The sequence below is a fragment of the Culex quinquefasciatus genome, chromosome 3, assembly GCF_015732765.1.
Source record: "Culex quinquefasciatus strain JHB chromosome 3, VPISU_Cqui_1.0_pri_paternal, whole genome shotgun sequence".
Classification (NCBI taxonomy): Eukaryota; Metazoa; Arthropoda; class Insecta; order Diptera; family Culicidae; genus Culex; species Culex quinquefasciatus.
In genome coordinates, this window is record NC_051863.1 from 77987235 (window position 1) to 78002267 (window position 15033).

At 41.3% G+C, this 15033-nt stretch overlaps 2 protein-coding genes across 4 annotated transcripts in view; both read right to left on the reverse strand.

The window, feature by feature from the left end:
- LOC6037763 overlaps positions 1–15033 on the reverse strand; it is a 53150-nt gene that overhangs the window by 19832 nt on the left and 18285 nt on the right.
- Positions 377–15033, reverse strand: part of LOC119770415 — a 33649-nt gene continuing 18992 nt past the window's right edge. For 2 of the 3 annotated variants that reach the window (XM_038265265.1, XM_038265264.1), the window contains exons 2-12: positions 13092–13454; positions 12710–12998; positions 12303–12374; positions 5767–6002; positions 5609–5694; positions 5105–5544; positions 4790–5036; positions 3637–4728; positions 3222–3572; positions 2843–3156; positions 377–2779 (exon numbers count right to left, since the gene is read on the reverse strand). In XM_038265265.1, the coding sequence (XP_038121193.1) occupies positions 1951–2779; positions 2843–3156; positions 3222–3572; positions 3637–4728; positions 4790–5036; positions 5105–5544; positions 5609–5694; positions 5767–6002; positions 12303–12374; positions 12710–12998; positions 13092–13299 (4164 nt within the window). In that variant the 5' untranslated portion in view covers positions 13300–13454 and the 3' untranslated portion in view covers positions 377–1950. The remainder of the gene's footprint in view (positions 2780–2842; positions 3157–3221; positions 3573–3636; positions 4729–4789; positions 5037–5104; positions 5545–5608; positions 5695–5766; positions 6003–12302; positions 12375–12709; positions 12999–13091; positions 13455–15033) is intronic. The other variant, XM_038265266.1, reaches the window with a different exon arrangement.

Below are 15033 nucleotides of genomic sequence, written 5' to 3' on the forward strand. Positions count from 1 at the left end.
AAAAAATCAAAGTGAACATGTTTCTGAGAACCCCACATTTTATGCTTCCCCTGTAGTTGAACCTGCGCATAAATTTTGCTGAGTAGAATCTGAGCAGTCATTTTTGTCCATTTTTGTAGGTCAGTGTAATTTGTCAAATTTTAAAGTTTCTGTGAGCTATATCTTTACGTTAAGTACTTTTTTTATAACTTGATCCGAAATTTAAAATTTGTTTTGTTCCAAATAAAACTTGATCTATTGAACAGATTGAACACTCAAATTCAAACCAAAATAAATTCAATTTCTGATTAGGATCGGTTATTACGAAAATTTAGTATAAATTGCTCTGAAATGAGTGATTCGACATTTCTTTCAAACTTAAAAAAAAGAGCACACCTTTTTTATAATCGCAAACTGCTTGATGACTTTATTCATTCCTCGATAAGATCTTATGCAAGGGAAACTTCTGTTATTTTTGTCACTATTGATGATTACATTTCATTTCACTTGAACTGTTCTGTTTGTTCTGCCATCGTCGTATGTACAATACCACGGTTACATTTACTTCCTGCCGCAAAGCTACACTCAAGAATATTCTTACTTATGCAAACAACATGGTTTCTGCTGCGATAAATTAAATGTTGCACTAATTAGCTTTAAAGGAAACCGCCGGCCACACACGCCACACGCTGGTTTTGTGCGTTTTCTTTTTTTATTATTTGGCAAACTGAAACGTCGAAGCATGAGATTCCGATCGAACAGGGTTTGTTTGTTTTTTGTTCTGTTAAGCATTTGGACGTTTTTTTTTTTTGGTTCTTGTATGATAACTGCAGTAGAGAGCAACTTTTCATGTTGTTTTTGCGCAAGCTTACGACATTTTGATATTCCTGATTAGTAATGTTTGCTACTTTTGTTTTATCATTATTTTTTGTTAGTTTTTTTTTCTTTGTTTACAGAGAGAAATTGTAATATGCTACACGCGTTCACTATTTCCGAAAGTTGTCGCTTTTTTTCTGTTAGTTTGTTTGTTGTATTTCAAAGAGATCTTAACTATTGAGGTGTTTGTTTCACTTTGTCCATATCTTACCAATTAAATCGAGCATTATTATCGGATGTGCGGATGTGTGTTTTGTGTGGTCGCTCTGTTTTAAAGAAAGGAATGATTTTGGTGTGTGTGTGTGTGTGTGTGTGTGTGTGTGTGTGTGTGTGTGTGTGTGTGGAATTCTGATGATGGAAGAATAAAAATACTGCAAAACTATACATTTATAACCAGCTTGCCCAAATAAGTTGATAGCAACAACAGTACTACTGTTTAAGAGAGATAGAGAGAATCGTTTAGTTGTCAATGCTAGTTTAAGATTAGTCTATAATTTTCAACGCGTTTTCGGCAGATCAACTGTGTTTTGTTTCGCTGAATGTATAAAAAATTCTTGCGTATTTTGTTTGTTTTTATCATTAGACGAAATTCAAGTTTATGCTACTACTATTGTAATTGATTTATCGTTATTTGATTTGGTTTACATTAAATAGTAAATGCCTATCGCTTGAATGCATTTTCAAGAGAGTGTGTGAGACTCATAGAAATTTTTTGTTTCTGTAAATATATTTATTTTTGGATACGTCCATTTACAGCGCAGCGAGTTGTACATAAATATCTAGTTCTTAACGTATGATGGGATGGTTAAACAAATTGGTCTGACTTTACGAATTGGTTTCGAAAATAAAACGACGAAATAAAACAATTACAAAAGTAAAATGTGATAAGTAGACTAGACAAAACTGAATATGGGAATCAACACGAACAAATGACTGTGTCCATTCAGGGTAAAATAAACTTTCTCTTAAAAAAATAAAATTACAAAACAGAACAATAAAAAAAAATACGTTAAAATATAATGGTCCAGCGACGTCGTTTGTCGTGTAAAAGTAAATTCATACTTTTGCTTTTATCACAAACACAAACCCTCCATTTTAAACTGTAGTTCCGTAAGCAGCGCTGAAAACAGCCCGCGAGCTGTCCGTGTCCAGAGAGATGTCCTCCGGGCTGGCCAGATCGACACGAATCTGCTCGAGCTGGGTGTCGTTCTGCGAGATGGTGCTGGCGCTGTTGATGTTTCCGGGGCCGCCGCTGGTGCCACTGGTGCTGTAGGTATAGCTCGTGTTCCGACGGCGTGCGGCCGCAATCGACTGGGCACCATTTCCGCCGCCCCAGTTCCGCAACGTCCAGTGGAAGTGCGTCGGAGCCGTCGGTCCATCCTCGTCACCTTCGTCCGTACTCTTGCCGTCTTCGACTCCGTTGTCCAGCTCGTCCCCGTTGGCATTCGATGGCATAATTATGGTAACCTCCCGGTTTGTGCACGGCAGCGTTTCGCTGGCCCCGGCAATCATGTCCATACTATCTTTGGTCCCCGAATTCGACGAGCCCGAATCTAGCGAGTCGATGCTGGAATCGATCGCGGCCAGCCCATCAACGCTGATTCCAACGGAACGGTTCCCGTCGACACCCGCCTCCCGGAAGCGTACGAGCGCCTCCAAGTCACCCTGACACTCCTCGATCGATCGCAAAATGTCCCAGCAAATGTCGGACTCGATCGGGATCGGATGATCCGAATCACGGTTGTAGATTGATATGGCTATGTGGACCGGATGCGGTATCGGCAGCGGAATCAACAGCTTGTCCGAGGCATGCTTCTTGGTCTGTTTCCGCTTCCAAGGTTTCCAACTGCTGTGTGACTTCGGCATCGGTATCGGCGACCGCCGCGCTCTCACCCGTGGCGTGGTCAAACACGATGAGGTGTCACTGCAACACCATAAATTGTTAGAAAACAGATTCATAATCCCAGGACCCCGCCCCGCTACTTACTTCCGTTTCTCGGCCCTCCGCGAGTTGATCATGACGCGCGAGCGCGGATTAAACGCGGACACCTCCAAGTACGGCGAGTGCACCTGAATGTTACCCCGCGGTGCGTACACATTCCCCAGCAGGTCGGGCCCGTTGATGCCCATGATGTCGCTGGTGTTTTGTACCATCTCGGTGTAACGGAACAGATCCAGCTGCGTGTGCGGTTCCAGCTTAAATTGCGTGTCCGTCTCCGACAGCGGGGTTAAAAAGTCCAGGCTGAAGATGTCCGCGTACAGCATTCCCGCTAGTCCGGCCCAGTCACCCACGGAGAGTCCCTGCGAGAAGGCAAATCCAACGTTATTGTCGTCTACTTAAAAAAAAAGACAAAGTTCCGTCTTACCTTGGCATCCCAAAACTCGTCCTCGCTGATGGAAAGCCGCGCAATGACGTGCGCCGGGTAGAACCGCTCCAGCATGTACGCCGACTGCTGGATCACGATCTTCAGCTCCATTGTGTTCAGCTTGATGCGGGACTTGACCGCCGTGGTCAGTCCGGTTTGCAGATCGCGGCGTCTTTTTTCCAGCTTTTCGTGCAGCGAAGTCATCAGGTCCTGGCCTTCGCGTTCCAGCTGCCGATACGGGCCGACCGTTTTGGACAGTTGCGCGGAAAACGGCCCAAAGCAGGCCTCCACAAACTGGCTGAAATCCTTCTGCGGCTGGCAGATGACCGTTTCCATCGAGTGCTGATAAGCCTGGTAGTGGGGGGAGGGATACGGTTATTGCTTGGAGAATTCGATTCGATTAGTGGTGACAAACCTGCAGCTCGTCAAGCTCCATCTTGGCCTCGAAAGCCGCCAGTGCTTGCTCGGGTTTGATCGAAAAATAGTAGTCCAACAGCAGACCGGGCCCGGCGATGCGCCGCACAGCTAAGCTGTCACTGGCCGGCACTCGGCCGCACTTTTTGATAAACAGATGAAACGTGATCGAGTCCCAGAACAGCCGAATCCAGTAGCGGGCCACGCCGATGAACAAAACCACAACGGACACCAACGGGCAGATGAACGTGGCAACCATAAGGGCAAGCAAAGGCTGCAGGAAGCCTTGCGTTATGATGTTCCAAACGACCGCCTCTAGGAATATGGAGTACCGATTTCGACGACTCTCGTCCGGACAATCCAGATCGTACACCAGCATCATGTACAAGTGCAGCGTGACGGTGATGAAGGGCATCCACAACGGAGCTGCAATCGCGAAGGCAATGCTGCTAACGCTAATGCTAATGCACACCAATGGAAACAGTATCAATATGAGCAGCGATCCTAGGAAACCTTTTATGAAATAGTTGTACAGACGATTCAAGTGTCGGGTCATGCCCTTTCCGACAAAGCCCGTGTCCGGTTCCGTTTCGAAATGGGTTCTCGCTTTGGAAATGTGTCGCCACAGCTCAACCAACCTCGAGCACATGGTCTGAGTGATGCTGGTCTTCCGAGGAAACAAGGTCCCGTTGACCTGCGATAGTTCCAGGTCCGCCATGAATGGTTTCACGCAGAAGAGCGCTCGCAAGCCAAGCGGACTGCACCACGGTACGATCACCCCCAGCAAGAACATCATATTCCACGTCCAAGTCCAAGTGCGTTGGAACAGATTCAGCAGGCGCCACATTGGCCATCGGGTGCTGGTCGAGCGCACCAGTTCCTTCTCCACCAAGAACACCGGTTGACTAGGATCGGATCGTGGGGTAACTATGGACGTGGCCTGCTGCGTAATTACGGTCGGTATAACCTCCGAGTGGCCCTGGAAGCTGCGCCGAATTATCCACGCCTTGGGCGACCAAATTCGGCAGGCCCACTGGAAGTTGCGCGTGGGTGTTTTGGCGTTTTTCAGCTCCTTCAGGAGAACCGGCTCCCGCTGCAAGAGTGTGATTAAAGTTAGTATTCGATAAAACTAGACGAAACCCAACAACACGTACCTCCTTCATGAACGCCATATCTCGATTGAGAAAGTATATCGTCTGGTGCAGGTTTAGCTTTTGAGCAATCTTGAGCGCCTCCTCGTGCGCTCCCCAGGTGATCTTCGACAGCTTACTCTGCTCGCCGGCTTCGAGCTTGGCGCGCAACCACGGCGCAATCCGAGACAGCACCGGGTGCTGCTCCTGGAGCTGCTTTTTATGTTCGTCGCGTGATTTCTTCAATTCCTTCTGAATTTTGTCGACAGCTCTGCAAGATAAGACGCGAACGTTAAGATTTGAAGAGGGGCAACGTTCCTCAAACGCTAAAACACTCACTTGTGCATGATAACGACCGATTGCGCTTGCTGCACCAACAGCTGCGGAACGGCATCGCCCAGGTCCGCCAGATCGCTGTTCGACAGAATGGACGTGTACACGCGCTGCAGATATTCCTTCATCACGGCGTCGTTTACTTCTTCCTCGATTTCGGCGTCGGTCATTTTGCGCTCTCGCAGCTCGGCTATTAACCGCTCGCGAAAGTGCAGAAACCAGCCGCGCGTTTCCTTCTCCAGAATTCCCACGAGGATGGGCAGTGCCTTGCGCATTATGTCTTTGGAAAACAGCCGCAGATCGATGTCCTGTCCCTTGGGCGTCACGTACAGGTACGGCACCGGTTGGGCCTGCTGGCAGTTGACGTCGAACTTTTCCATGGTGGCGCGCCGGAGCTGGTGCCGAACGTAGCCACAGAGAGCATCCATGCAGTCTTCGAATTCATTCTGGAAAAGGGACATTCAAATTACGATGCAAGCTAGTCAAACACACTTTACCCTCAAAACTTACCCTACAAACTAGTTCAGCCACCAGGAAGCGACAACGCTCTTCTTTAATCTTGTTGTCTAAATTGTGTGCCAACAAGGACGGGACACCTGAAAAAAAAAACACAAAAAAGCCGAATTATGAATCAACGCAAAGCTACACGAAACTTCCTCCCAACTTACCCACTATCATATCGATAAGCTTAATCAACCCGTGCAGCAGGGCCCGGGCGGCGTGAGCAACCGAGAAAAAGTTACCAAACAGCCGGCCCATCGCGGTGATGACCAGAAAGCGCGCCGAAATGGCCAAATCGCCGAGCAGCGAGTCGCGCGTCCGCTCGGAGCCCTTCTGCAGCAGCTGGGACAGTCGCCAGCGGTGCATCTGGCCGGGAAAGTTCAAACTCGGCACCTCGAACTCACTGAAAGGGAGGAAGGGAGGCAATTAAATTTAGCGTGTTTCGGGAGTAACGGAGCGATGCACACTCTACTGGAGGCCGAACACTACATCGAGATTAGTGGTGCTACAGTGGGAAAAAAATCCTAAACAGACATACACTAAAATGACTAAACAACAGAGAGCTACACTGCACCACACAAAAAAAAAGTTTAGAGTTGTTTAGAAACTGCCAGACTATTGCAATATGGCTACATATAAAGTGTCTAAACCAATCGGGCACACATTTGGGAACTGACCCCAGTGCGCACAATAGTCGACTAAAAAACTGATTTGTACTACCCTAGTCTATGTTTAACACATTTACACTGCTTAGACAAATACCGTAGCTTGGGGTAATTTTTATGAATTTTTCAAATATCCGCGAAATTTATTGCCTCACATTTTTGGGTATTTTAAGGGTGATTCTATTTAAGAGCGAGTCCACGAACAGGGCATACCCCTTTGTATGGGACGTCGTTTGGACCTCACCAATCTGCCTGAAATTTTCAGGTGTTGTTTGTACATATAAAACTAGCATCTGGCCGAAATATGAGCACTCTAGGTCAACGGGAAGTGGGGCAAATCGGGACACAAAGTTTGAAGGTTCAAAAACGTCAAAAATCGTAAAAAGGCTCTAACTTGGGCAAAATTCAATTTAATTTCAAAATTAAAAATGCATCTGAAAGGGCTTAAAAAATGCAACAAAATGCCGGGAGAAGCATTCCAATTGGTTGAATCTAAAGGGAGTTATTGGCATTTTAGTGAAAAATAGCACAATTTTCAAACTCAAATAAAAAAGTGTTCCATCCAGATATCAACTAGGTTCTACCTGCAGCTTATAGGGGACATCTGGGACTACCATCTGAGACTGAGAACGCTTTGGGTAAGGCAGTTTAACATATTAAATAGACACTTTTACTTTTAGTAAATTTTTTGGTTGTAAATTTTTGCTCGGGGACCCCTTAGATCCCATTTTCTGATGATATTTTATCATATTCGTTTTCCTGAGACAATTTCACAATAGAAACATGCATAAAAATGTCTGTTTTCATCCATTTTAACCCTTTAAAAAATGAAAGTAAAAAAAATCTTTGTTCACATTTATTGAAATTCGTTTCCAAGGATACTAGATGACACCAGAAAAAAGCAGCATCTCATTTATTAAATTATCATCAGAAAATGGGATCTAAGGGGTCCCCCGAGCAAAAATTTACATCCAAAAAATTCACTAAAAGTAAAAGTGTCTATTTAATATGTTAAACTGCCTTACCCAAAGCGTTCTCAGTCTCAGATGGTAGTCCCAGATGTCCCCTATAAGCTGCAGGTAGAACCGAGTCAGTGTTGCGTTCCTCACGCGCTCACGCGCTCGTGAGCGCTCACTTTTCGCTCATTCGTGAGGAGGAGCGCTGCGCGAGCTAGCTCACGTTTGCCCGCGCTCACGTTTGCTCCGATTTTTTCAGCTCGCGTTTGCCCCACGCTCGCGCTCGCGCTCATTTTTCGCTCACGGAGCGCTCACTTTGGAAGTATCGCGAATCGTTTTACGTTTTTGAGACAGTTTTTTTTGTTTTTCAATCCTAGTTAGATTTTTTACTTAAGGTGCAGCATGTTAGTGGAAACATCAGTTAGGAACATTTTTTATATATTAATTGGAATAGCTTATTTTCATTAACCATGTTTTTGAATAATAAATTGGATTCACAAGGGTCAAATAATATTGTAGACCTGCGATCAGAGTTGAAAATATAAATATTTTCGAATTAATCGGCCTTACCTTAATAATAGTTAAGGTAAGCAGAGACAATTGCTATGGGAAGGGTATAAGCGCGTAAACAAAAAGGACTGAAAACCGTAGAAAAACTTACAAAACAATGAAATAATTCAAGAAGATTTATGCTGCGGTAAGTTCGATTCAATGTTAATTAAACTATAAAATTATACTGTTTTATGTACCTAAACAGTTTGTTGGCTACCATTCCAGCGTGTGGATCAGAATGAGCAAGCATTAAACAAAAGTCATTCCGTTTAGTAAATCGTTCAGTGCTTGGAACGGTTGATCATTTTTATAAAGTTAATCTTTCTCATTCTCATTCTGGAAAATAGGGTTAAATTATTGAAACAGTTCTCTTTTTGCAAAAAAAAACTCAAAATTGCAAGTGTTTAATATAACCCATTTGAATGAAATAATAAAAATTGTCATTGTTATGTTTTAGCACATAAAGGGTGGCTCATCTTCCGTCAAGTAAATTATATTTAACACTTCCGCTACCAAGCCTCTAAAAATATTCAATTACAGATTCAATGAATGATTTTTTTAATATGGACATTCTCTTAAATGTTCCGAATATGAGGAATGATTATATTTTTTATAAAGCTTACTGCTGGGTTTTTTAAAGGTCCAATAAAACAAATTTTATTTTTTTTTGTGTTTTAAAATCCGCCTTGAGTCAAAACTCCGGATTCTAAAAACTTAAAATAAACATTTGTCAATTTATTCAATTTTTGTACATATCAGTGCATCTGCAATGATTTTTTTACATTAAGAATGAGTTAGCTCTTTGTTAGCACACTTCTACATTTAAATAGAACGTATATTTCGGTTCACCGACTAAATCCATTTCATTGCATACTTTTGTTTGTTCGACCTCTTTCTTGTTAGTTTTTGCTGCCTGTGCTGAGATAGTTCTAGAAACTTCGTTTCAAACAGGAAAATGCTTCAACAGGGAAAAACAACTACCTACTTTGGCTCACCAGCTCACGTGAGCGCAAAACGCTCCGGTGAGCGTGAGCGAGCACGAGCTACCTGATAAAAACTCACGCTCCAGCTGGAGCGAGCCCGCTTTCCGTGAGCGCTCGCTCATTCGCAACCCTGAACCGAGTTGATATCTGGATGGAACACTTTTTTATTTGAGTTTGAAAATTGTGCTTTTTTTCACTAAAATGTCAATAACTCCCCTTAGAATCAACCAATTGGGATGCTTCTCTGGCATTTTGTTGCATTTTTTAAGCCCTTTCAGATGCATTTTGAATTTTGAAATTAAATTGAATTTTGCCCAAGTTACAGCCTTTTTACGATTTTTGAAATTTTTGAACCTTCAAACTTAGTGTCCCGATTTGCCCCACTTCCCGTTGACCTAGAGTGCTCATATTGGCAAGATACTAGTTTTATATGTACAAACAACACCTGAAAATTTGAGGCAGATTGGTGAGGTCGATGCGAGATGGGTATGCTTTGCTCGTGGACTCGCTCTTAAGAACAAATTCTCCCGAAAATCCGGAAATTGAAACAATTTCATTTGTTTTTTTATACAGCTGAACCTTTTTGCGTTCGCCGCGTTTTGCGTTGGTTCACCAATACAATCATACAGGGTTAGTTCCCGAAAAAGTGTAATTTTGCAATAATAAAGTACTTAATAGTTACACCCATTTGAGAGTTAATTTAGGTGAAAAGTTTACTTTTGTTTTTTTGTTTATCGTCCTATTTTTTATTTTGAATATTCTTTATTTTTTTTATAATATCGTAACACCCCTTTATTGTGGATTTTCGACATTAATTAACATCATATTTTGACTGCTTTGCAATAGTTAAGGCTAGTACGGAGTTCGGAAGGAATCTCCATCTCTGACCTAAAATATGACCCCAAAAGTTGAAGTACTGATGAGATAAGATAATAAGATAATGAGATAAGGCGTAATATTGAATGTTTGGCCCTTTTGAAATGTTAGTCTTGATTGATAGTGATATTTTTTTCGGAAAGATCGGAAAATTTCACGAATGTTTTTATTTTAACATTGAAAATCGGACCATTAGTTGCTGAGATATCAACGTTAGAAAATGGTGGGTTGTTTGGGTGAGACTTAGAAAACATCAATTTTCCTGCTTTTTAAACCTTTGCATGGCAATATCTCAGCAACTAAAGGTCGTATCAATTTTCTCAGCCTTTCAAAAATATTTTTTTCAGAAGTGGGCAAAATGCAATAATTTAAAAAAATGGAAAACTGCGACTATTTTCAAAAAAAAAAAATACCACTCTTTGATAGCAAATTTGATTTTACATCGAAAAATAAAGTTGAAAATTTATTCGGCCAATATTTAGATTTTTTGAAAAAATCAGAATTGATTCGAAAATTCATAATTCGGTCAAAGATTAATTGCACAACCTGGAAATTTCTGTAAAGTTGTTTTTTTTTGCAAATCATGTTTTAGTGACAAAAAGTCAAACTAAAAATCACCATATTTTTTTACCGTGTATCATTTTTTTTCAGTGTAGTCCTTGTCCATACCAACAACTTTGCCGAAGACACCAAATCGATCAAAAAATTCCTTCAAAAGATACAGATTTTTCGTAGAGAACTGCTCACCTAGCAAAATAATTTTGAAGACATTTGGTTGTATCATTGCCGAGATACAGCAATTTTAAAAAATTCAACAAATTTTGTCCATCCCATCTCGAGATATCGTGGCACCCGTAAAGCAACTCGGTGTTTAGAGAAAAATGCTCACAATGTTCGCTTTAAGCGTAAATCGTCTCTAACTCAGTTTAATCATAAAATATCTTCATGAAACTTTCAGGAGCGTTTGAAAATCATCTTTCAAGTGTATTTATTAAATTTCCTGTAATAAGAAATTTTGTGATTTTCTACATGTATGTAACCCCTTAAGATGGTGGCATTAGGATACTGTGACATTTTATTTTGTAATTTGTATTTGGAAACCAACAGGTCGAATTCAACGTATTGTGTCCTAACTAAGCCTAACATTAAGTTTAGAATTCCGATTTAACTGCACATTGCGATAAAAGCTCATTTTGTAAGCATAAGTTCGTAGTCAAGCATAATTTAAATCCACGGTGTTGCTTCACAGAACGTATCATCTTTGAAAAAACTTTTTATGAACCACAGATGGTGTTTTATTTTTAGAAATATTATGTTAAAATAGAAAAAAACGTGTCTAAAAATTGTTCTTCAACATGCAATGCATCGATGTATGCTAATATTGCTCAAGTTATGGTCATTGAAAATAAATTTGACGTTTAAAATAAAAATAAGATGTTTTAAGTGATTCTGCTATCAGAATCTCTAGTCGGATAATCGAGTGTTAAATATTCGAATCATGTATCGGAGGTTCGAACTTAAAAACTAACTTAACTTTTCAACTTTAGTTTAAAAAAAATAAAGTTTTGAATTTTCAATTTATAGTATTTAAAGTTGTGAAGTTCCAAGTATTTAATTTTTATTTTTTCAAATCTTAAAATGTTAAAGTTTCAAATCTCAAGTTTGGACACGAAAAGAATGCGCAACTTTTCTTGACCACGTTCCTTCTGAGCTGCGCACTCAGCTTTAGGGCCAATACGCACCTTCCAAGAAAGGGGATCAAAAAAATAGCTTTACGAACAGCCGAACAAAAGAGAGGGAAAGATTTCTTAGAACTTTTCTTCACCCTCTTTGGTTTGCTTTCGCTAACGCTGCTTCCTGTTTGAAATTTTTCTTGACCGGTGGCTTCTTATCAAGTGCATACTCTATTGAACTCGGAAACTGTTAATGGAAAAAGGTGAGAGTCTGGAGTGTTAAAAAAAATCTTGTTTAATACATAAACGGCTTTAAACCAGCCCGGGAACATGTTGACAGCTCCCATACAAACTGAGCGTACCCTTTTTTGTGGGCCCAGTGGGCCTAAGATGGCGGCCTTCGATATTATCTAACCAAACTTTTGAAAATTGCGAATAGTTTAAATAAATATAGTGTTTGTCTTGTTTCCGTTTAAAACGACAAAATATGCAGTCTGAAATCATTTTCTTAAAAAACTTGTTTAGAGATACGCCACTATCAAATATTAGTCTAGAACAGTTGCAGTGAGCGTGCCGCGAAAGCCGTCATGAAAAAAAAGTTTCCCATGCAAATTTTGAGTTGCGTATTTAATGGGTGGACTCCGACGAGGCCCACTGGCCATCTGTCGGTGTATACGCGCAACTCACGAAAACTGTCATCTTAGGGACCGGCTGCTTTAAACACACAAAACGTTAAACTCGTTTTTAATTTAATTTAAATTTTCACATGCTGCACCTTTTTAACTGTAACTTGTAATGATTGTGAAAACTAAAATCCGAAAAGAATAACCAAACCTGTTAAGGAACGACTACGAAGAAGGCAAAACGGCTGAGATGTTACGACGAAACAAAATAAAAATCGAATCCAACAGCAAAAAACGGAAATCATAAAAACTCCGGAAAACGATAAGAGAGCAGACAAGAAAAAACAAACCAACGCTAATCTGAATCCTCTTTACCCGGTCAACTGTATCGAGTCCAATTGTTCCAAATTCAATTTCTTCGGTTTTCCAAATTTGTCCTTTTGCAAGCTTGACACGAAAAAAAATATTCACAGAATCGATAGGAATGGTCGTTAATCTTTTACAGAGACATAACAATAAAATCGATTTTGTTTGAAAAATAAAGTTTAATATTTAAAGGAAATTAAACTCAAAGTAAATTGTTACCGATGTGTTGTCATTAATGCATAAAACCCATAAGAATTCATAGTATTAATCGTTCTGCCAATCATCAATGGAAAACCAGAGAGAAAGATCTAAACAAATGAATCGAACGAACAAAACAAATAGTAAAAGAGTGGTGTAAACTGATATCAGGGCGTGCGCGCGCTTGATTGCGGCCACAGAGCAGACACGGAACCTACCCTCGTTCACGTAGCGATCGCAACTGGTTGTTGTTGAGCAACCTCGGTTCGCCGGATCCGTCCGCCGCCACGGCATCCAGTTCATCGAACGGTGGCGCAATGAAAAGATCACGCAGATTGATCGGGCGTGACTTCCGATTGCTGCTGGCCGTGCTATTGTTGTTGTTGTTGCCGCTAGCTATGAGCATTCCGCCGGTACCCCCTCCGGAATTTCCCCCGCCGCCGCCGACGCCGCCTCCACCATTGCCAACGCCGCCGCCCGGGCTGACCGAGAGCGGAGTAGGCAAATCTGGGCAAGAAAGAAAAAAGCACAAAATTTAATTAATCAATTAAGAGCAGCGTGCGGGCGCGCACTTTTCGGGGCAAAAAAAATCGAACTCACTGATCGGAAATGTTTTCCAGTGGTAGAGAAACTGCTCCGCAACGCCTTTGATATGCTCGATCAGCTGTTCCACTTCGGGCGGTGCGCCGATCAAGTTGATCTGGAAGTGTACCGGTTCCTTCTCGGGTGGCAGCAGCGTGTTTGGCCGCACAAGCGGGGCCGCAGGTGTGGCCATCGAGAGGGTTGCCGTGTCACCGGGCTCCACCATTGTCGATGATGCGTCGTGCTCTGGTGGTTATCACTTCAGCAGCATGTTTGTGTTGGTGGTTGCAGAACGCTTGCTAGAACACTTGACTCAACACGATCGGTAGACTTTCTGTCGACGCCCGGCCAATGAAGACATGGCTCCTCTTGTGATGGTGTCTGGAAAAGGGGCAGATGGGAGGAATTGATTAATTATAATGTTCAAACTAATCGTAATGTGGTTAATTTTGCGATACGTCATAATAGAACGCTCTCTAAACAGTATTTTGCTTACTAGCTATGGGACCCGAAACTGGAGTAATCCGGTCAAAATTTGTTCAACCAAAGGAAAATTGAGTGCATTTTTTTTCAACCTCATAAGTGCAGCTCCAGCGCTGGTGACAAACATCGAAGCAAATCAAATTTACACCCGACGTCAACCCCACCGCGGTAGCAAATGTGCTCTCCAGTTCTTCGGGATTTCACTTACTCGGTATTCAGTTTGTTTGCTACCGCATCAAATGGAATTATGCACGGCAAAATTGAATCAAGCTAGGAAAAATGGAATCAAGCACGGACATTTTTTGAAAAAATATAAAAATTAACACATCTAAAAAAAATTTTTTTTGTGAGGGTGATCCAGCCGCACATCGTTGATGTCGAAACCTCTAAACCTCGTCCTGTCACGTCCGTCAGTAGTCTTGTCGTACATTACAACTAGAATCAGATCTGCCAATGAATTAGTACACTTCGACCAAATAAACACTGACGCTGTATGGATCTGAATCTAGAATAAATGCACAGTTGTGTGTTATGGAGTACCCGACGCGATTGGTAGTAAGCAATGTATTCCTTATGGAGCGAACTGTCAAACTACCACTCGAATCGGGTATTCCATTCATAAGTCCAAAATGTTAAATTATTCATATAAGTCCAAATTTTCACTGCGGATAACTACCTAACTTGAATTGAATACAAGATTTAAAGCAACCTATCCGAAAGCTACTCTTATCTCAAATCCCCGACATTTTAATTAATAGCCAAAAAACGTTTCTTTTAAAACCTGTCTGACTTCTTTTAAAAACAACAAAAAGTAGATTAACAGTTCATATTTTACAAGTCGCTAATTGAAAAAGAGACGACCATTTGATCGTCAGAATTCCAGTTGATCCTCAATTCGCAACAATGGTCGATACAATCATAATCCGACAACCGTTAGTTCAACAGATCAACGAATTTAGTCCGATATCATTTCACTATTGATTGATCGAGACTCTATGGAAATTTTGACAAATCAGAATGGTTTTTATGCAACTTGAATGAAAATCACCGATTCTGATAGAATTACTAAATTCACTATTACTAATTTTGTCCCTAAATAACTAAATGCAAAGTATAAACAGTTGATATTTTTTATAGTTAAAATCCTAAATTCTACAAAAACTGATTTTTTAAAAACCTGTATCCTAACCTGACACCCACATTAAGATAGGGAAAAATCACATATGTAGCGGTTCATTGTACAAATGTGATATTTCCACTATCGGAGAACCTCCTTGTCTCGATGACAGCTTACCGGTCATCGATTAAGCCCTGAGACTGCGTCAAAGTGGGTTCTCGTAGCATGAAGTGGTGTCCATGTGTAAAAATGGAAGCTTCAGCAATATACTAAAAACTTCGATTTTAATTCCACATCGGATCAAATCATACTCCTTGCCAAATAAGCATCAAACCTATGATACTCATTATGACAAAGCCC